The sequence below is a fragment of the Lagenorhynchus albirostris genome, chromosome 1, assembly GCF_949774975.1.
Source record: "Lagenorhynchus albirostris chromosome 1, mLagAlb1.1, whole genome shotgun sequence".
NCBI classification, from domain to species: Eukaryota; Metazoa; Chordata; class Mammalia; order Artiodactyla; family Delphinidae; genus Lagenorhynchus; species Lagenorhynchus albirostris.
Window position 1 is genome coordinate 155,959,880 of NC_083095.1, and position 27,530 is coordinate 155,987,409.

Sequence of the window (27,530 nt, forward strand, 5' to 3'; positions counted from 1 at the left end):
CTTTTCTTTCATTTGAAACATATTCCTCTGTCTTCTCATTTTGTTTAACTTTCTCTGTCTCTATGAAATTAGATAAAACAGGTAACTATCATGGCTGGGGGGGTTGGGGGGCCCATGGTGCTGGAACAGAAGCCTTGAGGGTTGGGTTTGAGCTGGTTCCATTCCCTCTAAATGTGTGCAGACCCCCCGACCCCGCAGTGGTTCTTCCACCCTAGTGGAGAGCGGGCCAGAGCCAGAGGGGCTGGAGCGAGCTGGGGTGCACACTAGGTGGTCCCAACACGCCGTCAGAGCCCCAGGCCATTTCTAGTCCAATATCTCTGTGCACACATGTACCGACAATGGCCACCCTTGCCCTGTTCAGAGGTTTGTGTGCTTTTAAAAATTCAGCTTGTTAAATCTTTCCCTAAACAATGTGCCTTTCACTGCTTCCTTTGATTCTCCTTTAAACTGACTCTTCTGTTGATGCAGAGGTGAGAGGTTCTGGTCCAGAGGCCTCACAGGGAATGTAAGACCTGAATAGTTCCTGAATGGCAAATCAGATTTCAATAGGAGAAGCGGAAAACTGACTGTAGGGCAAAACGTCGATAAAAGTACAGAGAGGGAACGTTAATGTTGAAATTGAGAGTCAAACCCAAAAGGAGTTGGCTTTCTATAAAAGGGATATTTAAAGCTTTTCAGAAGAAGGAAAAGAGGAAGAGAGCAGTTCTCTTTTGGGGTCCAGGGTGTGGACCAGCATAGAAATGGCTGTAGGTAATGGGACACCAATTGCTCACCTCCGATTTTGTTTCTGCCTTGATCTAAAAGAACCAAACAATTTTTAAAACCCCAACAGACCTTAGGGGTAGACTACACTCTCATTATTGCCAGTTGGATGGGAAAGCTTGAGTGGAAAGAAATAACTCCCTGAAACTGGCTGCCAGCAGTTGAGCAGAGCAACTGCCTGTGGAGCATGTTCAGGACCCTGTGTGACTGTCTAGAGACACGCTTGGGTTAGAGAAGGTTACATGACTAAGAAAGCCTGTCCTCCCTTTCTCACCACCAGCTGTGATGTTATGTACGAGAGGTATGTAATAAGCACCGTGTAAGTGTTTGGCATTAAATATTTGTTTATTTTCCCCTTGAAGGGGCCCCACGAAGACCTCATCCACACGGTTTCTGCTTCGGTTGGCACTGACTGACCTTTGTGGTCACATGCCTGCCTGGACCCTTGCTTCCCTCCTCACTCTGCCTGGATTACACAGACCATCATTTCAGTTACTTCCTTGCATCTAACTTCTTCACAGTTGCTTAGCAAATGCCTCCATCTTGTTTAAATATAATTCTCTACCTACTCTGTGTCTGTTCCTGAGCAGATAGACAGATGTGGGTGAAGAAAAGGATTATAGCAGTGTGGAATGGTCTCATTTTCCATTCACGGTCTCGGACTAGAGGGGCTGCGTGGCCCCGTGCAGCCCAGCTTCTGGATGGCTATTTCACATCTACCAACCTTGGGGTATAGAGCATTAATGAAGCATAATTGATGTACCATAAACATCACATGTTTGGAATACCCTAACCTTTCTATAAGTTTTATTTTCCGTAGTTTAAAGCACAGTATTCAGTGCATTCTAGAATTGACTTGCTGACTCTTCCCTTCCTCACTGATTTCTCTACTGAATTTGATGAGGTGTGTGTACACATGAAAAACCATGACCCAGTCAAGATAACGAAGCTACCTGTGCCCTTCCTCCTGCCCGCTCCCTGTCCCTGCCAACTGCTCATCTGCTTCCTGTCACTGTAAATTAGTTTGGGTTTTCTAGAATTTTATGTAAACGGAGTTTTGTAGTATGTGCTTTTTCTTAGGCTTTTTTTACTTACTAATTTTGAGATTCATTCATGTAATAACATTTATGGGCCTTTCCTTTTTATTGCCAAATAGTATTTCAGTTCATCATATACCACTGTTTGTTTTTCTGTTCACCTGCTGATGACTATTTGGATTGTTTCCAGTTTGAGGCTCTTACAAATAAGGCTGCTATGGACATTTATAAACAAGGGTTTATATGTACATATGTTTTCATTTCTCTTGGGTAAATACATAGGAATGGAGTAGATGCATCATCTATTAGGCATAGGTTTATCTTCACCCTTTGCACTCCCACCTGCAGTGGATCAGAGCTCCAGCAGCTCCACGTCCTCACCGGCACTTGATACGGTCAATCTTTTAATGTTAGCCATTCTAAAAGGTAGGCAGTGGAATCTTATTGTGGTTTTACTTTGTATTTTCCTAATGACTAACGGTGCAAAACATCTTTTCATCTGTGTATGTTTTCTTTGGTGAAGGGTCTGTCCAAGTCTTTTGCCCATGTTTTTACTGGGTTGATTTATTATTGAGTTGAGAGTTCTTTGGACACAAGTCTTTACCAGATATATAACTTGCAAATACATCCTTCCAGTCTGTGGCTTGTCTTTTTGTTCTCCTAACAATATCTTTTGAAAAGCAAAAGTTTAAAATCTTTTATATCGTCCAATTATGGATCTTGCTTTTGGTGTTTTTCCTGCGAAATCCAAGGTTGCAAAGCTTTTCTACTATAAGTTGTATGGTTTTAAATTTTACATTTTTTAGGTCTGTGGCCCATTTTAAGTTAATTTTTGTATGTGGTCTGAGGTGTGAAGCAAAGTTCTTTTTTGTTTTTTTCTCACATGTAGATATGCCACTGTTCCAGTACCATTCGTCAGAAAGACTCTCCTTTCCCCACTGCACTGCCTTTGTGCCTCTGTCAGAATCATTTGTCCCTGAGTATGTCGGTTTGTCTCTGGACTGTCTCTTCTCCATCCATCTCTTGGGACAACAAAACCACGCTGTTTTGCTTACTGTAAATAATTCTTAAAAACAGGTAGTATTAGTCTTCCAGATTTTTTCTTTTTCAGAGTTATTTTGGCTATTCTAGGTCCTTTTCATTTCCATGCAAATTAGAATGAGCCAGTCAGTTTCTGTAGAATGCTGAGATTTTTATTGGGATTTCATTGACTCTGTAGATCAGTTGGAGAAGATTGACATCTTGGCTAGATGTTTGTGACATGGTGTATGTCTCCACTTGTTCAGATCTTCTTTAATCTCTCTTGACTGTATTTTTCAGTTTTCAGCCTACTGGCTTTTCACATCTTTTGTCCAATTTATCCTTAAGTATCTCATATTTTTTGGTGCTATTGTAAGTCATTTTTAAAAATTCAATCTGCAACTGTTTGTTACTAGTAGATAGAAATATAATTAATTTTTATAAATTGATATCATACCCTGAAAACTTGTTAAGCTCACTTACTAGTTTTAGAAACTATTTTGTAGATTCTGTTGCATGTTCTGTATAGGCTATCGTGTTATCTATGAATAAATTCAGTTTTATTTCCTATCCAATTTGGTGCCTTTTATTCCTTTATCTTGCCTGGTTGCGCTGATTAGATCCTTCCTTACAAAGGTGAACAGATGTGGTGAGAGCAAATATCTGACTGATCTTAGGGGGGAAAACATTGTCTTTCACCATTATGTATAATGTTAGTTGTAGTTCTGCGTATATGACCTTTATCGGTTGACAGGTACCCTTCTGTTAGGATTTGCTGAGAGTTTTAAAGAGAAATGGTTGAAGAGGAGTTTGTGATACTTTTTTCTTCATCTATGGCAATGACCAAATACTTTTTTTCTTTTTTAGTGTGTTAAGATGAATTACATTGATTTTTTTTTTTTTTTTTTTTTTTAATGTTTAACCAACCTTAAATTCCTGGGGTAAGCCTCACTGGGTCAGGATGTAATACACTTCTGATATATTGTTGGATTAGACTGGCCATAATTTTGCTTAGAATTTGTACACTTGTGTTCATGAGGAATATTGCTGTGTAGCTGTATTTTTGATGTTTTCCCTCCTATTAAATTTTTGGGAAGAGTTTATTTCTTCCTTAAATGAAGAATGAAGCCATCTGAGCCTAGAGTATTGATTGTGGGAAAGTTGTCAGCTACAGTTTGTTTTTTTATATAGGGCTACTCAGGTTTATTTCTTCTTGAGAAAGCTTTGGTTACTTATGTACTTTGTCCATTTCATCTAAATTTTCAGTTATTGCATAGAATTGCTCATAATACTCTGTTTATACTTCTAATATCTGTAGAATCTGTAGTCATGTCACATCACTCATTCCTGTTATTGGTAATTTATGTCTTTTCTCCCCTCCTCCCCCTAGTCAATCTGGGTAGAGGTTTGTCGATTATATTCATATCAGAGAACCAGTATTTGGATCATAAGTCAGATCCTATGGTCTCTACCTTTAATTTAAATGTTTAGAACATAAATGTTTACTGTGGTAATTGATATGTTTAGGTTTGAGTCTCTCACCTTGCTATTTGTTTTAGAATAGCTTTAGACTTACAGAAAAATTGAGAAGATTGAGTACAGAGAGTTCCCATAGACGCAGCATTCATTTTCTCCTGTTAACATTTTACATTCGTATGATATATTTGCCACAGTTACTGAACCAGTGTTGGTACGTTTTACCTAATGTCCTTTTTCTGTCCCAGGACACCATGTTACATTTAGTTGATATGTGTTCTTAAGGCTCCTCTTGGCTGTAACAGTTTCTCAGATTTTACTTGTTTTTGATAACCTTGATAGTTTTGAGCAGTACTGGTCATTTATTTTGTATGGTACTGGAATTCATTTGATGTTTTTCTCATCGTGATGGATTTGAGGGAAGGAATACCACAGAGGTCAAGAGCAGTTTTCATCCCATCATTTTAAGGGTACATACTATCAGCATGATTTATTACGGTTGATGTTGACCTTGACCAGTTGGCTGAAGTAGGTTTGTTATTAGCTTTCTCAACTGTGAAGTTACTCTCTTTTTCCTACCTCTTTCCATGTGGTGCTCTTTGGAAGGAAGTCACTGACTGTACCCAACCTACACTTAAGGAATGTCCCCTTCATGAGGGCAGAGAATCTCCATAAATAACTTGGAACTCTTATGCATAGGGATTTGTCTCTTCCCTCTCATTTATTTATTTGTTCAGCCATTGACTTGTATCAGTGTGGACTCATGGGTGTTATTGTATCCATGTGTAAAAATCATCACTTCTTTATTTGATTGCTCCGATGCTCTACCTTTGGCCATTGGAAGCTCTTCTAGTTGGCTCCTCCATCTGACCTATCCCATCAGTGAAGGGTTTGTTGTTTTGTTCTCATTCTGGCTGCTCTGGTCCTAGAATCAGCCATTTCTCCAAGGAACCTTGGTTCCTTGTACTGGAAAATGGTATTTTATAAGAAAGCAAGCTTCCATACTTATCCATGCAGTTAGCATTTCTGGTATTCTTTATTCCTATGTGTAAATCCTGATCTCCCTCTCTTGGCCTTAAAGATACTGTGGTGCTCTCTTTTTACCTGCATTATTTCTGATAACTGTATCATCCTTAACTTTGTTCCACTGTTTAAAAGCTTGCTGCTTTTAGGGCTTCCCTGGTGGTGCAGTGGTTGAGAGTCCGCCTGCCAATGCAGGGGACACAGGTTTGTGCCCCGGTCCAGGAAGATCCCACATGCCGTGGAGCGGCTGGGCCCGTGAGCCATGGTCGCTGAGCCGGCGCGTCTGGAGCCTGTGCTCCGCAACGGGAGAGGCCACAACAGTGAGAGGCCCGCGTACTGGAAAAAAAAAATTCTTGCTGCTTTTAAGATTTTTCTCATTATAGTAGTTTTGAGTATTTTGATTATGATGTATCTTAGTCTTAAAGGTAATCTTGTTTCTTGTGGTTGGGCTTTGTTGAGCTTCTTGATCTGTGATTTATAAATGTTTTCATCAAACTTGGAATATCTTGGCTGTAATATCTTCAAATGCTCCTCCCCCACCTTGCCATTTCTTCTCCTACATGATCTCTAGTTATACCTATATTAAGTCCCTCGAAGTGATCCTCTGTCCTTTTTAAAAAAAATCTTATTTCTCTGTTTCATTTTGGAAAGTTTCTCATATCTTCAAGTTCAGTAGTCTTCTATACTATCTGATCAGTTGTTAATTTCACAAACTATATTTTTGATATCAGACATTGTAGTTTTCATCTGTACAAATTCTATTTGGGTCTTTTTTTATATTTTTCATGTTTCTACCTAACCTTTGGAGCATGTGGGGTACAGGTAGGATAACCATTACAATGTCTTTGTCAGTTAATGTTAACATCTGTGTGGGATAGGTTTCTTTACACTCACTGTAATTTTTGGTTGGACTGGATTTGACTTTGTTAGGTACTTAATATTTTTATATTTCTATAGATATTTTGGTTCTTGTTCCAGGATGCCACAAAGTTACTTGGAAACAAATGGATCCTTTCATATCTTGTTTTATGATTTGTTAGGCATAAGTGGAGCAGTGCTCAGTCTGGGGCTCATTATTTCCCACTTCTGAGGCCAGACCCTTCTCTCCTCTTGCCAGTGTGTTTGGGGCTCTGTGAGCGTGAGGTCTTCCAGGCCAGCTGGTGGAGCAGGCACTGTGCAGCAGGATATGTGAGCTCCCTTCTTCCTTTCAAGTGGTTCTTTCCTGGCCTCAGGGAGTCCATCATACCTGTGATGTGCATAGAACACGCACCTGCCTCCGGGGGTTCCCCACGCCTCTGGGCGCCCTCCCAGTGCACTCTGTCCCACGCCCCGAACTCATTGAGCCCGCTGGCTTCCATCTGCTTCCCGCTTCCTGAGCCCAGGCCCACGACCGTTGTGTGTCTTTATCGCTCAGGAGCCGATGCTCTACATCTGGAAAACTTGCTTCACCTATTGTTTTTTTTTTTTTTTTTTAAATAAAAAAAATACTCATTCGGGCTTCCCTGGTGGCGCAGTGGTTGGGAGTCTGCCTGCCGATGCAGGGGATGCGGGTTCGTGCCCCGGTCTGGGAGGATCCCATGTGCCGCGGAGCGGCTGGGCCCATGGGCCATGGCCGCTGGGCCTGCGCGTCTGGAGCCTGTGGCGGTGAGAGGCCCGCATACTGCAAAAAAAAAAAAAAAAAAACTCATTCAAAACCCACCACATGCCAGATTTACTTAGGACACATCAGTGAATATGATCAATGAAAGCCTTTGCCCTACTGTGCTTACATCTTATCGGGCAGAGACTATTCATAATACACATAATAAATAAGTTCATGTTATATAATGTAAGGGTGATAAAACACAGTGGAAAAGACAAAGCATGGTAGGGTAGGTTACAGTTTTTTCTAGCTTTATTTAGGTATAATTGACACGTAAAAATTAATTATACTTAAGGTATACAGCAACATGATGGTTTGATATCCACCACTTCACATACTTACCTTTTTTTTTTTTTTTTTGGTATGCTGAGAACACAAGATCTACTCTCTTAGCATATTTCAAGTATACAATACAGTATTATTAATTATAATCACCACGGTGTACATTAGGTCCCCAGAACTTATTCATCTTATAACTGAAAGTTTGTATCCTTGGATCAATATCTTTCCATTTTCCCACCTCCAGCCCCTGGCAGCTATGGTTCTTACCCTCTGGTTCCATGTGTTCAGTTTTTTTAGATTCCATATGTAAGTGACATTGTGTAGTTTTTTTGGGTTCTGTCTGACTTATTTCACTCAGCATAATATTCTCCAGATTCATTCATGTTGTTGCAAATGGCAGGATTTCCTTCTTTCTTGTGGAATAATATTCCATTTGTGTGTGTGTGTGTGTATGTATGTGTGTGTATACCACATTTTTTTTACCCATTCATCAGTAGACACGTAGGTTATTTCCACGTCTTGGCTATTGTAAATAATAATCGAGTGAACATGGAGGTGCAGACATATCTTTGAGATCCTGACTTCCTTTCCTTTGTATATATGCCCAGTAGTGGGATTGCTGGATCATGTGGTAGTGGTGCTATTTTTAATTTTATGAGGAACCTCCACACTTTTCCATAGTGTTCCATTGGCTGCACCAATTTACATTCCTACCAATAATACAAAGGGGGTCCCTTTTCTTCACATCCTTGCCAACACTTGTTATTAGTTACCTGTTTTTGATAATAACAATTCTAACAGGTGTGAGGTGATGCTCATTGTGGTTTTTGACTTGCACATCCCTAGTGATGAGAGATATTGAACATCTTCTCACGTGCCACTTGGCCATCTGTATGTCTTCTTTGGAAAAATGTCTATTTAGGTCTTTTACCCATTTTTTAATCAGAGTTTTTTTTGCTACTGAGTTGTGTGAGTTCCTTATGTTTTGGATATTAACCCTTTACCGGGTACATGATTTGTAAATATTTTCTCCTGTTCAGTAGGTTGCTTTTTCATTTTGTTGATGCTTTCCTTGGCTGTGCAAAAGCTTTTAAATAGAATGTAGTGTCCCACTTGTTTATTTTTGATTTTCTTGCCTGTGCTTTTAGTGTCATATCCAAAAAAATTGTTGCCAAGACCGATGTTTAGGACATTTTTTCCTACATGTTTTTCGGTGGTTTTACAGTTTCAGGTCTTACGTTTAAGTCTTTAATTCATTTTGAGTTGGTTTTTGTATATGATGTAAGATAAGGGTTCCATTTAATTCTTTTGCATGTGGCCATCAGCTTTCCCCACACTGTTTATTAAAGAGACTGTCCTTTTCCCCCTTAAGTATCCTTGGCAGCATTGTTGAAAATCAGTTGATCATAAATATACAGGTTTATTTCTGGGCTCTCAGTTCTGTTCCATTGGTCTATATGTCTGTTTTTATGCTAGTACCATACTTTTTTGATTACTATAGCTTTTTTTAAAGTAGTTTGAAATCAGGAAGTATGATGCTTCCACCTTTGTTCTTGGTTCTCAAGATTGCTTTTGCTATTCAGTGTCTTTGTGTTTCCATACAAATTTTAGGATTGTTTGATGTATTTATGTGAAAAATGCCATTGGAATTTTGATAGGAATTGATTGCATTGAATCTGTAGATTGCTTTGGAAATTTTTACATGGAGATTTTCACAGTATTAATTATTCCAATCCAGGAACATGGGGTAGCTTTTCATTTGTCTTTAATTTCTTTCATCAGTATCTTAAAGTTTTCAGCTTACAGATCTTTCTCCTCCTTGGTTGGATTTATTCCTAGGTATTTAATTCTTTTGGATTCAATGGTGAATGGGATTGTTTTCTTAATTTCTTTTTCAGGTAGTTTGTTGTTAGTGTATAGAAGTACAGTTGGTGGTATGTCACAAGTCATGTAGGCTTTCTTCCTTGTCCTGCATCCTTTTTTCTCTTTGTTCCTGTAACTGGCTAATTACACGTGACCTGTCTTCGAGCTTGCTGATTCTTCCTTCTGCACAATTAGGTCTGCCCGCGCCCTGTGGTTTTCTCCATTGTGTCACATTCTACCTGTTTACTGTTGACTTGTTTGACTATTGATTGCCTCCCAATAAGAGCAGAGACTGCCTCATTGAGGCTGAGTAAGCAGTTCCACAGCAGTGCCCGGCATGCAGGAGATAGCTAAAGGAGGGACAGGACATATCTGTTCAATGTGAATTTAAATGGTGCTCAGGAGAGGCCTTTCTGGATGAAGGAATGAAATGAGATTGTGGTTTCAATGGCCGTTTCTGATTTTGTCTCATTTGCTCCATTGGTTTTGTTTGTTTTGTTTTGTTTTTTGCTGGTGGGGGATGGATTTTGTTAAAGCTCTTTACATAAAACACACACAAGCTCTCTGTCCTTATTTGTCATCAGTGTTCCCACTTTGTCTTTGCTTTTTTGATGGTCTTTAACTTTGACTTTTAAAATACAAGTGTCTCTTGTTAGAAAGTTCTTCATGTATTATTATGCCATGCAAATCTATATAGTAGTGTGCAAAAAAACTTTTAGTTATTTTGATTATTTCCTGTATATTTTATTACATGTTTAGTATCTCGTGTGCTTCTAGGTTACTTGAAAATCCTTTTTGAATTGAGACAAAGCATTAAATAAGCTTATACTTATTTTGTAATAAAAAGCACCTGCTAAACTTTGCTAATAAATCTTACTCCTCAGGGTTTTTTTGCATTGGGTCTTCGCTGTTGCATGCGAGCTTTCTCTAGTTGCGGCGCATGGGGGCTACTCTTCCTTGCAGTGCACAGGCTTCTCATCGTGGTGGCTTCTCTTGTTGTGGAGCACGGGCCCTAGGTGCTTGGACTTCAGTAGTTGTGGCTCGCAGGCTCAGTAGTTGTGGCTCACGGGCTCTAGAGTTGTGGTGCATGGGCTTAGTTGCTCCGCGGCATGTGGGATCTTCCCGGACCAGGGATCGAACCCATGTCCCCTGCATTGGCAGGTGGATTCCTAACCACTGCACCACCAGGGAAGCCCTCAGGTTATTTTTTGAAACTGTGTTTTTGTTTGGGGGAGAGTGTTTTTTTTGTTTTGTTTTTTTGCCTCTGATTGCCTTGTAAAATATCATTTTTCTTATATTCTCTATACATTATGTAGATAAATTACTGTGTATATTGAAAACATTAGAATTGCTATACTGAATCACGTGCTTGGTAAATTTAAGCCGTTTTTCCATTGCTTCTCTGTAGGAGGAAATGAATCTCAACCAGAAAGCCAGGAAGACCCCCGGGAAGTACTTAAAAAAACATTGGAATTCTGCTTGTCTAGGTGAGGATGGTAGTGTTTTTCTAGTATCTGATATCTAAGGTGTTGTGCACTGCTACTATGTACAGATGTCATGCTTTACTCAGAAGGAGTATCTGTTAACATCTGTGTCTGTACGTCCATCTGTAGGAAGTCGAGATCCCCCCTACCCCCATCCCCTGCCCACGGACTTGGACTCTGATGGTGGAGCCATAGGTGGTCGGCCTCACAGGTTTTAGTCCTGGGTCGTGCTGTTGGTCACTCACTTTACTGCTTTTCCGTCCTCTGCTGCAGAGGGCTGTTGAGGCCAGAGTTGGAGTCACAGCCCCTCTGACAAGTGTTCCAGCCTGAACTGCAAGCACTCTGGGCACCAGCCTTTCTTGGCCTTATCACATTTTTCTTACTTTTTCATTCTCTTAGCTGCGTTTCCTTACTTTAAGTTGTGTTTCGGGGCTTCCCTGGTGGCGCAGTGGTTCAGAGTCCACCTGCTGATGCAGGCAACACGGACGGGTTCGTGCCCCGGTCCGGGAAGATCCCACATGCCGCAGAGCGGCTGGGCCTGTGAGCCATGGCCGCTGGGCTTGCGCGTCCGGAGCCTGTGCTCCGCAACGGGAGAGGCCACAACAGTGAGAGGCCCGCGTACCGCAATGAATGAATGAATGAATGAATAAAAATGTAAAAAAAAAGAAATTGTGTTTCTATTTTTTTGTTTGTTTTTGTTATGTTTTTTTTGTTTTGCGGTACTCGGGCCTCTCACTCTTGTGGCCTCTCCCATTGCGGAGCACAGGCTCCGGACACGCAGGCTCAGCGGCCATGGCTCACGGGCCCAGCCACTCTGCGGCATGTGGGATCCTCCTGGACCGGGGCACGAACCCGTGTACCCTACATCGGCAGGCGGACTCTCAACCACTGTGCCACCAGGGAAGCCCTGTGTTTCTATTTTTAAAAAGCTACTCAAAACACTTTTTAGAACAAAGATGAGCTATAAATACATTTTTTTAAAGATTTACCTGCTCATTAATTTTGATCATATAAAGTGCAGTACACTTTTACTTTTGCTCTCTCTGCCTCCCCAGATGTCTTTGACAAAATCGACGTAAGGTCAGAGAGATGGCAAATCGCGGCGGCGGGGTGGGGGTTGAACTCAGCTCTCACTCCAGGGCAGTACCGTACCACACTCGTGCCTCTTGTGAAGGTTCCTTTTAAAGAAGTTGTGAATTAAGACAGATTGTCTTCTTTCTCCAGGGAGAACCTTGCTAGTGACATGTACCTTATATCGCAGATGGACAGTGATCAGTACGTGCCAATCACCACGGTAGCTAACCTGGACCACATCAAGAAGCTCAGCACCGACATAGACCTGATTGTCGAAGTGCTGAGATGTAAGTAGACTGCAGCCCAGGCTGCATCGTACGTGGTCTTGACAGCATTTTTCTTGCCAGTGTGATGCTTAGATTCACAGCCATTCGTGCTAAGGTACCCAGGCCTGGCGTCACAGATGGGCCACTGTAGGTTTTCTAGCAGGTGGGCGGTGGTATCTCATTGTAGTTTTAATTTCTGTTTCTTTACTGCCTGATGACACTGGGCAGTCTTTTCATGTGCTGCCTTTCTGAGCTATCTGTGCAGATGCCCCACCCCCACCACTTTTTTTTTAATTAGTTTTATTACAGGTGAGATTTAAGGAGTGTGTATTTGTGTGCAATTTGAGATGCACATATCTGTATTTGTCCTTATTGGAGATGTGATTTGCAAATACATTCTCCCAGTCTGTGGCTTCTCTTTTTGTTCTAATAATGTCTTTTGAAAAGCAGAGTTTTCAGTTTTTTTATATAGTCCAATTTATTAATTTTTTTCTTTTATGGATCTTGCTTTTGGTATTGTGCCTAAGAAATCTTTGCTTAATTCAGGGTCACAAGGATTTTCTCCTAGAAGTTTTAGTTTTAGGGTTTACATTTTTAGGTCTGTGATCTGTTGTCAGTTGATTTTTGTATGTGGTATGAGCTCTCTACCCCCTTGCATGTGAATGTGCTGCTCTTCCAGCCCATTTGTTGAAAACACTCTACTTCTCCACTGTACTGCCTTTGTGCCATCGTGAGAATCATGTATCCCTGTATGTGTGGGTTTCTCTCTGGGCCGTATGTCTGTGCTCAATCTATTTTGTCTGTTTTGATGCCATTGCTGCAGTGTCTGGATGGTACTGGCTTTTATAGTACATCTTAGAGTAGTTGCAAAATCTCTAGCTTTGTTTTGGCTCTTCCAAATGCTTGGCATTTCCTTGTGAATTTTAGAATCGACATTTTGTTCTTTCAGAAGGTCCTATTGGTATTTTTACTGGGATTACATTAAATCTATAAATCAGTTTGGGGAGTATTGACATTTTAACAGTATTGGGTTTTCTAATTCATGAACATAGGATATCTCTCCATTCATTTAGAAAAATCTTAAAAATTTTTCTCTTGGCAATGTTTTGCAGTTTTCATAGTGCAGGTATTTCATATCTTACCAGATTTATAACTAAGTATTTCATATTTGGGCATAAATATTTTTATTTCAATTTCTAGGTGTTCGGTGCTAGTATGTAGGAATAAAATTTATTTTTGAATATTAATCTTGTATACTTAAACCTTTTGAAACTCACAATCCTAGTTTTTTATGGAAATTGTATCAGATTTTCTACATAGAGCTCAGCTTGAATGAAAGTGAATGAAAAGGTTACCTTCTTACACCCAGTCTGGGTGTATGTAATTTCTATTTCTTGTGTTATTGCCCTGGCTTAAGCCTCCAGTGCTGTGTTGAATAGAAGTGGGGAGAGTCAGCATCCTTGCCTTGGCCCATCTTCTAGTAAGAAAGATGCTAGACGTTGGTTTTTTTTGTAGGTGAGGAGGTTTCCCTTCTATTCCTAGTTATCTGAGAATTTTTATCAGAAATGAATGTTGGATTTTGTCAAATGCTTCTGCATCTATGAGATAGTTGTGTGGGTTTTTTTTTTGTTTTTTAGTCCATTAATATGGTGAATTATATTGCTTATTTCTTTTGGTAAACCAACCTTGCATTACTGAGAAAAATCCACTTGTCATTCATTTTGTATTCCCATCTTTATATATTGTTAGATTCAATTTGGCAAAATTTGGTAAGAATTTTTATTGTTCATGGGAGATATTGGTCTATAGTTTTCTTGTTTTGTAATGCCTTTGTTTAGTTTGGGTATCAAAGAACTGCTGGCTTCATAGGTTGAATTGGAAAGTACTTTCTTAAGTTCAGAAGAGTTTGTACTACAGAATTGTTATTTTTTTTCTTGACATTTGGTAGGATTCTCCAGAAACCACATGGGCCTTGAGTTTTCTTTTCTCTCATGGATCCTACTTCCCAAAAGTTAGCTTTGGTACTAAGGGATGTTTCCATTTCTGATGTTGGTAATATATGTCTTCGTGGTGGTACACAGCTCTGAGCCCTGATTTTGATCCTGGTGTGCTATGACCTGAGTCTGCATGTGATAGAATTTCATAGAGTGACACCAAAAAACAAAACCTAACAAAAGGAGATAAGGCAAAAGCTGGTGAAACCTGAATTGGGCCTGTCCCCGTGCTGGCAGCGTTGACCCTTGTTTCAATGGTGGATTGTGGTCATGTAAGATCCATCGTTAGGGAAGGCTGAGTGAAGGGTGCTTGACAACTTCTGTGAGTTCAAAATTAAGTCGTAAGGAGACAGGAAAGTGTCTTGTTTTGGGGACTTGTAGAAAGAGAAAGTCTCTAGCCCTGCATTGTGACCGACTTGGAGTTGTTTGAGCTATGGAGAACCTGTGTCATAGCGTTACCTCTGTTACAGCTCCCACAGGGCTCCCCAGAGCCCCTAATTGTAATGTGCAAGATTGGTCTAAAACCTTTTGATAGCTTGTGTTAAGCTATCAAGACTTTTGATAGTTTCCCCGTTGTATACGGCTTTCTTTAACGCGTCTGGCGATGTAGTCTAACACGTCCCGCTAGAGTATCTACGTTAGGTCCCGATGTAGTGCAAATGGTTGCTTTGTTTTAATATTTGTGTATCATCCATTTCTCTTCTCTTTACAGCTTTACCTTTAGTCCAAGTGGATGAGAAGGGAGAAAAAGTAAGGCCAAATCAGAATCGTTGCATAGTAATATTACGTGAAATACCTGAATCCACCCCTGTAGAAGTAAGTCATTTCTCCTCTGAAGGAAACTTGGACTTTTTTGGGTGGGTTTTTTGTTTGTTTCTGTGGTTTTTGGAAGATGTATTTTAAAGCAGAAATACGTACAGTAACACTTTTTTCCCAAGATTTTACACACTCTGATAGTTACAGTGTGATTCATTTGTAAGAGTGGTTCTCAAACTTTTTGGTCTCAGGACTCCATTACACATTTCACGCTGAAAAAAGTAGTGAGAGTTTATGGTAACTTCAGTATTTCGAAGTTAGAAAGAGAAAAGGTTTAAATATTTATTCATTTAAAAATAAGAATAGTAAACCAACAAGTTGAGACAGAGAACATATTTTTATGTTAAATCACTTTCCAAAACAAATTTTCACGATGAGAAGGATGCAGTGAACACCAGTGTGGCCTGTGCTTGATTTGAGCCGACGTGCCAGTATCGGTGCATTTCTGGGTTTAATTTGACTGGTTGATTTTTTCATTATAAGTCATATTTTTCTATTTCTTTGTGTGCCTTGCAAATTTTGAATGGATGCCAGCCAGGCATTTTGGATTTTATTTCATTGGGTACAGAGTGTTTTTGTACTCCTTTCTGTACATGTTCTTGAGCTCTGTTACGAGGCTCAGTTAAGTGACTTGGAACTGGTGGAAGCAGACTGGCCTCCCCCTGGGGCAGTGCTTCCTGAGAGCTCCACCTGATGTCCTGAGTTAGGATTGTTTTCCACTCAGGCTGGTGGAGATACTCCTCGATCCCAGAGAGCTCTAGGGGAAACCTCTCATCACTTCAGGTTGCTATTTCTGCAGCTTTGGGCTGGGCCTGTGCCCACCCTCCTGGCACCACGGCCTGGAAGCCCCATATGTGAGTCAGGCACTCGAGGACCTGTCTGTACCTGTCCCTCTCAGGGATTGCTGTCCTGCATGGCCCGAGGTCCACTGTCTGAAAAATGCTATTTCATATATTTTGTCTTTTGTTTGTAATTATTTCATATGGGAGGGTAATGTAGTCCATCTTGGCTGGAAGCAAAAGGCCAGCTAATTTTTAGATTTCTTAAATTACCTTTCTCTGGCTCCAAATTGTGTAGTTATTGGCTACTGGTAAAATAAAATATTTTCCTATTAATTTAGTTTCGGGTCTCTTAGGGATCAGGAAAGCTGTCAGTGGGTTGTGAATTTTATTTCCTGTGACAATGGGATCCTAATTCTGGAAGCCACACTGAACTCCTCAGCCACCTTGAGAGAGGGCCCTGGACTTCGGTGTGCTGGGGTTGTCTTCTAGGCATCTGTCCTTAAGAGTGGGCACCGTGTTTCTTTGGTGAGGACAAACAGTGGCGTAGTTGAGAATTAATTCCTAACCTCTCTGTTTCCTGTAGGAAGTAGAAGCACTATTTAAAGGAGATAACTTACCGAGATTTATAAACTGTGAATTTGCCTATAATGATAATTGGTTTATTACATTTGAAACAGAAGCAGATGCACAACAGGTAAGCTCTTCCTCCCCTTACCCCCCACCCTGTTCTGCCACAAAGGACAGAGTTTACCAGTACTTAGCAGTCAGTACATAGTGGGACTAAACGTGGGCACGGAGATTACGATCACGTGTGGTGTTGAGTGTGAACATAAGGTGCAGGGAAATCAGGTTGAAGAAACCTAAAAAGGTGTATGTGTAGACAGTTTTGTAGCGATGTGAAAAGCATAGACGTTATTTTCTAAGGACATGTAAGACAGGCAGCCTAGGAAAACTAGTTCTTTTCTTATCTCTGTACAGATAAAGGTTTTAATATTTGGAAAAGTGTTTGGGAAGTTTGAACCTAATTCTAACTTTCCCTGGGCAGCCTTGTATTACAAGGTGCTTGAAAAGGCATTGAGAAGCTCTGTGAGAGGCATGGAGCTCAGACGGCTCCCTGCCCTTGAAGGAAGCATCATACTCAGGGGAAACTCTAGCCTGCGTAAAGGAATGGCAGTAGAGTGTGAGGCGTTAACACATTTGAGGCTGCTGTGGGTTCAGAAGAGAGAAACAAGAATCTGAAAGATGGGTCTTAACTGGATGGAAGGGAAAGAAGGACTAGGAGGAGCAAGGTGATGGGAGGTGAGAAAAGGCAGGTCTGTGGGGCAGGTGCAAGCCCCCCTTACCTGCGTGGGGAATACGGCCTGAGGCTGAGTCACATGGGTCAGAGCCTTCGGAGTTATGTAGGAGAATTTGGAGCAGAATCAGGAGCTTCACAAATAATGACTTTTGAATATTGCGATCGTAATCCTTTCATTTCCTAAACTGTAATTCCAAGTTCATATTGGGGTTATTACTAGGACCTTGGTATCCATTGTTTTCCCAGGTAAGGATTCTTAGCCTATGATCTGTGAGATGCTTTTATGGTTTCTATTAACACTTACAAAATTGTATACAAATACTGTTCATAAGAACTTTTTTCCTTTTTTTCTTTTTTATTGACGTATAGTCAATTTACAGTATTACATTAATGAGAATTTTGGATAGGGGCTCCATAGCTCTTATCAGGATCTTTTAAGGAATCTGTGACCCAAAAAGGTTAAGAATCACTGTGCTAGGTCCTATCCACCATATTTTAACTATATAATTGCTTATTTGAGGTGCTGAATTAATTATAGGTTCATCTTATTTATAAAATTAACACAATGGTGTTATGAATGATTTTGTCTTCAGGCTTACAAATATCTGCGAGAAGAAGTCAAAACTTTTCAAGGAAAACCAATTAAGGTAAGCAAGATCATTGGTTATACTTTATCTGCAAACCAGTGTCCTTAAGTGTTCTAAGAGAAACTTACATGTTTTCAAACAGGCACGGATAAAAGCGAAGGCAATAGCTATAAACACATTTTTGCCAAAGAATGGCTTTAGACCTCTGGACATGAGCCTCTACACACAGCAGCGCTACACCGCATCGTTTTACTTACCTCCAGTCTACAGCCCCCAGCAGCAGTTTCCTCTCTACAGCCTGATCGCCCCCCAGACATGGTCAGCGACACATAGCTATCTTGATCCGCCCTTGGTGAGTCCTGGCTTCACTGGAGCTTCTATGGCAGACAACCCTGTGGCAGACACTGGGTGCTTTAGAGAATAAGATCTTCTTCTAACCGGGGAAACCAGTACGGATGCCGTTTGCCATAGTAAAACAGGCCTTCAAGTTCTCTGGTGGATTTTCAGTTTAATTGAGAGATAAATATGGAACTGTGTAAATTTTTAAAAACCTTTCCAATAATGAGATCCCGATCCTTTGCCTGGTTTGCCTCCCCTCCTGTCTAGCATTTCCTTTCCTAAGCTGTGTAATCCCTAGAAAAACACAAAATGTGATTACGAGTTGTAGGCTAGCCGGGGTCCTTCTGAGCACAGAGGGGAACCCAACGGGACATGGTTTGAAGGAGAAAAGGGTGTTTAATAGGCTTCTAACAGGACAAGTGGAAGACATATAGACAGGCCTCGTTTTATTGCGCTTTGCAGGTACTCCGTTTTTTTGGTTTTCTTTTTTTTACAAATTGCAGGTTTTGGCAACCCTGCATTGAGCAAGTCTTTTGGTGCCATTTTTCCAACAGTGCTCACTTTGTGCCTCTGTGTCACATTTGGTAATTCTCACAGTATTTCAAACTTTTTCATTATAATTATATTTGTCATGGTAATCTGTCATCAGTGATCTTAGACTCACTGAAGGCTCAGAGGATGATTAGCAGTTTTTAGCAATAAAGTATTTTTTCATTAAGGTGTGTACATTGTTTTTGTAAGGTATAATACTTTTGTACACTTAGACAATAGGATAGTGTAAACATAATTTTCATGCTCACTGGGAAACCAAAAAATTTGTGTGACTTGCTTTATTGTGACATTTGCTTTATTGCTGGAACTGAACCCATGGTATCTCTGAGGTCTGCCTGTACTGTCTTATAAGCTTTATTTCTCACACCAGCCCTACAGCTGGCTGGAGTGATTAATTTTTACAGATTTTGGCCTGTTTAAGGCCTGTGGTTAGACTCGATAGATGTGTAATGGATCCATCACTTTTCTCCAGCTGTGCTGCTCTAGATGTTAGCGTGATTGGCGGGCCATGTCTGGCGATTGCAGGAGTCTGCTGGAGCGGGATGTGAGAATCAGGGCTGCTCTGCGGAGGGTGGGCCATGGGGAGAGTTGTGGTCAAAGAGCAGGAACTGAGTAACCCTGAAGGTATGGCTGTGGCCAAGTCTGGGGATAGTCGGGACCACTGATGGTGAGAGGGCAGGCGTGGGGGAGGGAGCATTGGTGCACCTGGGTACCTGGTGCCTGTTTTGCACAGAATGTCAAGATGCGTGTCCAGGAAAGGCACATGTCAGACAGGCGACAGTTGTGTGAATCTCTGAGTATTTCTGAGCTAAAGCAGAGGCTGAAGCAGTGACTGGGAGGGGAGGTTGGTAAGGTCTGTCAGGGCCAGACTGTCCAGGCCTTGAGTGTGTCCTGAGGCATGAGGGCCGGGAGGATGGATGGGGATGAGGGACAGCCCTCAGGAGCCCAGGGCCAGCGTGGGACGAGAGCAGTGAGCACACAAGGTAGCGCTCCGTCTCTGTTGAGTGAATCCTTATGGTAAGAAAACACACTGCTGTTTTGGATTCCTCACCGCGTTCCGTGGAAGTGTACCGAGAGCCATGCAGTTAATGTATCGTGAGCAAGGAAATCTTCAAGGGGAATAGCATCCGTCAATTCTTGGTTGAATGATTCCTCCAAAGGAGTCTCACTGCTGTGCTTGTTTTTCTAATCTCTCTTAATCGTATTTGTCCCTGTCCCAAGTGGGGGCCCTCGCTTCCTGGGTGGTAGTCTGGCCGTGCAGCTGGTTCCTTTGATCTGGCTGGGCCACGTGAGGCCCGTTGTAAAACAGACTGCGTCATTTTGAGCAGAAGTGACAAGATGAGGCCTGTTAATTCTCAGCAAGTTGTGTTAAATTACTGCGTTAGCAACCAATTTATTTTTAAACTCTTGAGAAAAATTACTTAAATACCAGGATTTTATATGTAAAATTACAGGTATGAAATGATTCGTCTCAATTGTTCTTATCATGATTTACAATCTTCAAACTCTGGTTCTGGTGTGATAGATGTATTTCTGAATATATGGTAGTTCCTCAGAAGAGCTTTGGAGATCTTAACACAGTTTTTTGGAGGTTTTTTCTTGTTGCTTTTTAATTTATTTTTGGCTGCGTTGGGTCTTCATTGCTGCACGCGGGCTTTCCCTAGTTGTGGCGAGCAGCGGCTACTCTTCATTGCTGTGTGCAGGCTTCTCATTCTGGTGGCTTCTCTTGTTACTGAGCACAGGCTCTAGGTGCATGGGCTTCAGTAGTTGCGGCTCACGGGCTTAGTTACTCCGCGGCATGTGGGATCTTCCCGGACCAGGGATCAAACCCGTGTCCCCTGCATTGGCAGGCAGATTCTTAAGCACTGTGCCACCAGGGAAGTCCCTAACACGGTTTTTTAAAAAATAAATTTATTTATTTACGTATTTATTTATTAATTTTTGGCTGCATTGGGTCTTCGTTGCTGTGCTCGGGCTTTCTCTATTTGCAGCGAGCGGGAGCTACTCTTCGTTGCAGTGCTCAGGCTTCTCATTGTGGTGGCTTCTCTTGTTGCGGAGCACAGGCTCTAGGCGTGCAAGCTTCAGTAATTGTGCCACGCAGGCTCAGTGGTTGTGGCTTGTGGGCTCTGGAGCACAGACTCAGTAGTTGTGGTACGCAGGCTTAGTTGCTCTGTGGCATGTGAGATCTTCCTGGACCAGGGCTCAAACCTTTGTCCCCTGCATTGGCAGGTGGATTCTTAACGACTGCACCACCAGGGAAGTCCCCTAACACAGTTTTAACTGCATCTTTCTCCCTCAGCATTTCCCTTTTATTGCTTTCATTTTCTTTTTCAAAATTTGGAATGATTTGTTTTGGTCTTAAGCTGTTTTTAATCATCCTATTACAGCTTTTGCTTAGCTCTAGTTAAGAGGAATTGCCGGCTTTTTGTCTTTTCCTTTTCCCCAAACAAGGAGTGGCCTATTTGTATCTCTCAATTTAGTGAAAACGTGAGGTCGGAACTGGATGGCACCAAGGAGTTAAATGCCTTTCAATCCATCAGGGAATGTTGTTTATACAGAAATTGTGTGAAACCACATGTTCAGAATCCAGAAAACAGGAGTGATCGCTCTTTTCATGATTTTTAAAAACTATTTCAACACTAAGTTCTATCTTATTTTTGTTGTGACTAGATTTTTTAGTAGTTGGCTGATATTTAAAATTCTGTACTTAATTTTTTTAATGTTTTAAGATTATGTTTAGGATTGTATCTTTTAAGGGCACTGTGACCCTGTTTAATTTTCTTCTGACATATATGTCAGTATATGTTTATGAAGTATATCGCCATAAATTGTGACTTGGGACATAATTGTTAATGACCTGAAAATATCGTGATACTCAGCAAGACTTGCATGCAGGTGAGGCTAAAAGGGCATTCTCAAAGGCAGTGATTGTGAAATAGATCCCTAAATGCCCCCAAGATTGAGAGCTTTGATGGATTTTATTACAGTCATCAGGAATGAAGAGTTGTTGACTTGATGTCGGCACATCGTGGGTGTCAGTCCGGGCACTGGGCTGAGAGTGTGGGATCACGTGCTCAGCCTGTGCTCAGCACCGGGTGAGGCGGGGTGGGGGCAGACGCTTCCCTCCACACGTGTGAGGCGGCTTCCTCGTGGGGCTGTTGTGAGGTCTCAGCCCCAGCCTGGATCAAGAAGTCTTGGCCATTAGCAGTAGTCCTACCCAGTGCTCTTCTCCACGGCGAGCACTCCAAGTATGACATGGAACGTCAGCGACCAGTGTTAACCAGCCTGAAGTCTGTTTGTTTTTAATGAATCTAGGTAACGCCATTTCCAAATACTGGATTTATAAATGGGTTCACGTCTCCAACCTTCAAACCTGCAGCATCTCCTCTGACTTCACTCAGACAATACCCTCCAAGGAGCAGGCAAGTCCCGTGAGGGGTTGAAAGGCTGCTATTTCCCCAGGGTTTGTAACAAGAGGTCACTGCCACATTGTATATTTTCAAAGCAAAGCAAAAGCAAATGTGTTAAACCTCCGTCATTCTCACCATTTGGGTGAGTCACACTAAGTGAAGAGGCTGTTCTGTGCTGGCTAATGGTAGATTTGACCACCAGTAATGTCCACCAGGAGTAAAACGACTCAAGGCGTGGAATTCCATTCTGTGAGCATTAAACCCTGAAATGCGTGTTGCAACGCCTACGTAGAGGGTAGACTCGTGAGACAAAGGCTTCTGGGACAGCTTGCATCTGCATGCGCCTGCTTTTAATTTAGACCTGGGCTACAGCCCAGCAAAACGTCCATACTGCATTTAGATTTGCATTATCAGGCATATTATGAACTAACTAAGTAACATTTTTAATATTTTTCTTAAAAAGAAAGCACATTTTAGCTTAGCCATTTCTGCATTAGCACGCTTTTTTCATAATGCCATGATCATTTTAGAACTGAGCGTATACAAACATTTTATTTACAGGAATCCTAGTAAATCTCATCTGCGCCATGCCATTCCCAGTGCAGAGAGAGGGCCCGGGCTGTTAGAAAGTCCTTCGATATTTAACTTCACTGCGGACCGGTTGATGAACGGTGTGCGGAGCCCACAAACGAGGCAGACGGGTCAGCCTCGAGCTCGGCTACAGAACCCTCCAGTCTACGCCAAGAGAGACGCGGGGCCCGGGCGGGTGGAACAGAGCAGCCTCGAGTCCTCTCCAGGCTTAGGTAGAGGGAGGTGAGTGTTCACAATTTCATTTGGACAGGTACTGTGTACTTAGAAACTATTCGTAGTGTCAGATTCCATTAATTCAGATGTGTTTTATAATCATCATTTTCAAGTCCATCACAGAAAATCAAATGGAAGGCTGTAACCATCCAAGGTTTTATATAATTACTCAGGGGTGTTACTTTTAGAGCAGAGACTTGACCAGTTCCATCTTTGTGGTAACAGGACACTGTTCAGTGGGAACTGAGGGTGGGCCAGGCTGCCTTGGGTCACAGTCATTATGTGTGGAGAGCTGAACGGACAGCCCGCCCCCCCCCCCCCCCCGCGGCATGTCAGGAAGGACGTGCGCTCCAGCACACATCTAGCGTATCTAGCGTGGGCTCAGCCTCCATAAGCTTTTCCTGTTGTAAACCCACTTTGAAACCTGTAAGTAAAGACTACTTTTCTGAGTATTATGTACGGAGGACGTGGTCTGCCTCCAGGAGCTCCTTCTGGCGGGGGGGGTGTGCTCCCGGTGCTGTGGGAGCGGGAGGGACCCCAGGCGGCTCCGTCTTCGCAGTCAGGCCTTGCTGGGCCCATCAGGGGTGGAATTGGTCAAGATTATTTCTAAATTCCTTTTCAACTTACATAATACGGGCCCTTAGGGAGTCTTTGCGTTCAGCTGAAATGACAAAGGGTAAATAAATAAAAATGAAATTATAAATGGGAATTAATGTGTGAACTGTTAGGCCACGGAAGCCCGTCCGGGCAGTGAAGTGTCTTGGTGCCTTTGGGCCTGCCGTGACATCCACTCAGTAGGTGGGGTTGTTGCTGCGGTTTAAGCTGCTGTGCAGGGAACGGCGCCAATGCTGGCGGGTCAGACTCTGGATGTTGGAAATGTGCCTCAGGAACTGTGGAGTGGAAGGCTGGCAGATGGGGAGAGGAAGTGCTTGGAGCTCAGAAACCCCATGTGGTTCACTGGAGTGAGGGCCAGGGGTGCAGGAGTGGACTAGGCTACTTGGGAGCTTTTCCTTCTGATGATAAATTGGATAGATTGTCATTACCATTTTTTAACAATTCACCTTTATAGCTCAGTGTCACACTTTACATATCTTGCCACTCCAACTGAATGGATATTCAGATGTTCATATCATAACAAAAATTCTAAATGGGAAAATTCCTTCAATAAATATTTTCTTTTATTTACCTATCTAGACCTCACTTTTACTTCTTTACTATAAATTTTTTTTTGTTTTGCTTACACTTCTTAAGGTTGGGATTTTAAAATCAAAAGTCATCTATAAAAGATTACAAAGTCGTGAAGACTGAATGTGTCTGCACATACTGTGCTCAGTGAAATTGTTTCAAATGGGAAAAGTTAACAGTCTTCTGCTTTCCTCTCCTCTAGGAAAAATTCCTTTGGTTACCGGAAGAAACGGGAGGAGAAATTCACAGTGAGTACATCAGGCCTGTGCCACTTTCACAAGATGCTTAAACCTAGCTTACACTAAACAAACCTGAGATTTAATTAAGATGTGAGAAAGAGCTTTTCAAAAGAGATTTTCTCGTAATGTGGTGTCCGCTAGGTGATAATAGACCTTTTTTTGATGCTCTAAAGAGGAGGTGGTGGTGGCTGGTTTCCTGAGGAACTGCTGGCACCTGCGTGTCCTATGCGGCACATAGGTGCACCCAGGAGTGCATCATGCACATATGTGGTCTGTTTACACTTGTCCAGATGAGTGCTTTCTGTGTGGGTGACCAGGTAGTGTACTTTGAAATCACCGGAATCACGAGTTTGGGCAAGCAGAATAAACTTCTCTCACGTAGGAATTAGCTCATCAGTATTTTTCATTCAAAATATTTTACTCTGTATCCACTGTGTAGAAAGCATTGTTGATTTTTGCTGCATGTAACTTAGGGTCAGGACAAACCCAAAATAAGTGATGGGTTTATGTGAGTGGTAAGTACAGGAGACGTGGTTGTGTCTGCTTAGGGTGATTGACCAGCTCCCCCTCTGGGTGGTGCTCTGCAGGGGAGAGCGTGGGCGGTGTGCATGTAGACGTGGGCTCTCGTAGAGCTCCACATTCAGGGCCTGGAAAAGGCCTTGAGACAGTTCTTGGTCTGGACCCCAAGCCATTGAGTGTGTACATTCTCATTACTGTATTTGCCTAGAACTTAGAAAGTGCAAATTGGTAGTAAATGAACACCCTAATTTTACCATGTTGGTCAGTTCAGTCTAGTTTTTGGTGACCCTGTGGTAAGGCAGTTTATATCGGTTGGTTCCAGTTGGAATGCATGAATTCCTGTTACATTTGGACTAACAAGACAGGCATCTAACTATCTCTTCAGGTACTAGTTACCCTGCAGGAATCATTGCCCCTGGTCACTGCATTACCTGCAAAGGTGAAATGTTTTTCTATTGCCATTTCCATTTCATTCTGTTTTGTGTTCCTGATCTGCGTGTTCATACCTGGAACCACTCAGATGCCCACACATGTGGCTCAGGTGTGTGTACTCGACAGTGAGCCCATTGCTGCACTGGGTGTTCTGAACACCTGAGAAGCTTGGGGGCAGGTTGCAGATGTGTGAGCAGGTGGCCTGGCCACGCCCTCGGGACCAGGGGTTGACATTCATGCCTTGCCTTAAGCCATTCAGACCCTAAAAACGTTAAACATTGCCTCTTTTCTTCCTGAAAGTTGATACTTAGTCAATTTTTTTCTCAGGTCTTTCTTCCTAGAAACGCTCATCTTCTGAAAAGCTGGGTTCACCTCAGAAACATGCAGATGTTTAAAATAAAGCCTCTAAAAATTGCTTTGAGATGAGCATAACCTAGAGCATGCTGACTACAGGGCACGCTGTAGCCACACGGTTACCCGTGCAGCCTGGTTCAGAGGGCACACACGCGAGCAAGGGAGGCAGCCCTCAGACACCTACGCCAAGGAGGAGACATGCAGCAGGAGGCCCAAAGGAGAGGTGGGCTGTGCTCAGCGTGGATCCGATTTCATCCTTAAGCTGCTCTCACTTGAGCTGTAACAGATCTTCTGTAGATTTTACTTCTGTAGGGATAATCTTCCAGTTGGTATAAGTTTCTGGGAAATCTTGGCCTTTCAAGTTAAGTGAGCCCCACGAGAGCATTGCTTCCAGTCCAAGTAGCCCACCATTCAACTAAAAATGCCTGTGTTCTACCTAATACAAACTCATTTCCCCGTTCTGTTCCTTGTCTGTTTCAGCCAAGGAACTGGATGTTACAGAATGACTCCTACCTAGCAGGTTGACTAAGAGTGTTTCAATAAAAGTATATCACTGCCTTTCTTCTGAGACTCCTGCCTTTCTCTTTGGCTTATAAGTTTTACTTGGGTATTATTTTGCTGAGTTCACTTACTTTCTTGAAGTCAGGGAATGTGATAACAGTCTCATATTAAATACCATGCTTTTACATACTGATCTAAAAATATAAGGTGTTTTAGTAAGTTAATTTTCAGGTAACTGAAGCCCCCTCCCTTTTAAAAATATAAGGAGTTTCAGTAAGTTAATTTTCAGATAACTGAAGCTCCCTCCCTTTTTTGTTAAACTTTTTTTAATGGAAATCTTTGTGAAATTTTTTACATAAGTTGTACAGAGTTGAGAGAGTGGCTTTTGTTTTCTTTTACTTTCTCTTTTATGACTTAGATCACAGACTCTGCTGCGATAACACAAAACTTGTTTGGAGGTGAATAAGTTTAATGTCGAGACTTAGGCTCTTGTGCATCTGTCACTTTGCTGTGCCCCACTGGTCTGTGTCGGCTGCCGGGGGTCTGGGTGTCGTACACACACAGCTCTTACCGGCGTGTTTGACCGTGGCCGGGAGCAGCCCTGAGGTTTCGTCTTTTCAGCTCTGCTCTCATGGTCGAAGTTGCCTGACAGATGACCTTTGATAGGTGACCAAGTCAGCGGGGTTGGATTGGCCATCCGTTTCTCCAGACAGGTGTGGACCTTCGAAGACTAGGGAGCGAGTGTTTGCATCGCTCACCTGCGGTATTTCTGAGCCCCTCCTACCCAGCCGCCCCAGGGCGACTCCACGGTGTTCTTCTCTTTCAGAGGAGTCAGACTCAGTCTCCAACACCGCCCAGGCCGCCTTCCCCGAGCTTTGAATTAGGCCTCTCCAGCTTCCCCCCACTGCCTGGGGCAGCGGGGCATTTGAAGACGGAGGACTTGTTTGAGAACAGGCTGTCTGGCTTGCTCACAGGATCGTCCAAAGAAAGGGTAAGCTATCCCAAGCCTGATGCTCACTCACCGCTGGCGTCCCGCTCTTTACATGTGTGCTTTTTTCACATGCGGAAGAGGTTTATGAGGATAAGTGATTGCAAAGGCCACATAGGTTTTGAGCGGTAGGGTCAGAGGTGGAGCCCTGCACTGGTGTACTGTACAGACACTCACTCACCCAGAAACTCAGGTTGCATTTTTATTCTTGCTATTCACGATTTGCTTTTATTTTACAAGTCAGCAGAATAAAAAAGAAAAATCTGAATTATACCAGAAGTAACACGTTTTTAATAATCTACATGAATAACCAGAAGCCCAGGGCAACTTTACTGTAATACGGGTGGCTGTCGGCGAGCTCTGTGGTATTCATGACTCTGCAGCGATTACATCCCGGGAATCAGCAAGTGCTGCAAGAGCCCGGGGGCTCCCCGTGGCCCTGCTGCAGTCGACAAGCAGACCAGGGCAGAGGTGGCCAGAATGCCTCATCCAGCGCCTGCTGAGTTCTCAGCCTGGCGCTCCACCACAGCCACCCACCATGTCTTTCTCCAGTGGGAACCCACCCACCAGCACCCTGTACTGCCCGAAGACCTAAGGAGTCAGAACCCCTGGCCTCTGGGTTGGGGAAGGCACTGCCCTGCAGACCGTGTCCAGACCGTCTACACCTGCAGAGCCCCCACAGGGGTGGAGTCGCCTCTCAGTACCAGGCGGGGTCATGGTGGGATTTATAAAGCCAGGTCTTTAGTTGTCTTCATACTAGTGTGTGGTTACTGCTCCCATTTTTAGCCTTCAAGGTTGAGAG

General features: G+C 42.5%; 1 protein-coding gene across 8 annotated transcripts in view; it reads left to right on the forward strand.

Annotated features, from left to right (window-relative positions):
* Window positions 1-27,530, forward strand: part of LARP4B (La ribonucleoprotein 4B) — an 88,084-nt gene that overhangs the window by 54,117 nt on the left and 6,437 nt on the right. For all 8 annotated transcript variants that reach the window (XR_009541894.1, XR_009541895.1, XM_060156495.1 and 5 more), the window contains 10 exons: window positions 10,514-10,592; window positions 11,814-11,950; window positions 14,636-14,739; window positions 16,105-16,215; window positions 17,412-17,465; window positions 17,548-17,757; window positions 21,612-21,718; window positions 22,268-22,519; window positions 23,898-23,943; window positions 26,567-26,731. Coding sequence is in view for 6 of the 8 variants with exons in the window: in XM_060156495.1 (XP_060012478.1) it covers window positions 10,514-10,592; window positions 11,814-11,950; window positions 14,636-14,739; window positions 16,105-16,215; window positions 17,412-17,465; window positions 17,548-17,757; window positions 21,612-21,718; window positions 22,268-22,519; window positions 23,898-23,943; window positions 26,567-26,731 (1,265 nt within the window). In the remaining 2 variants the exon portion in view is untranslated. The remainder of the gene's footprint in view (window positions 1-10,513; window positions 10,593-11,813; window positions 11,951-14,635; window positions 14,740-16,104; window positions 16,216-17,411; window positions 17,466-17,547; window positions 17,758-21,611; window positions 21,719-22,267; window positions 22,520-23,897; window positions 23,944-26,566; window positions 26,732-27,530) is intronic.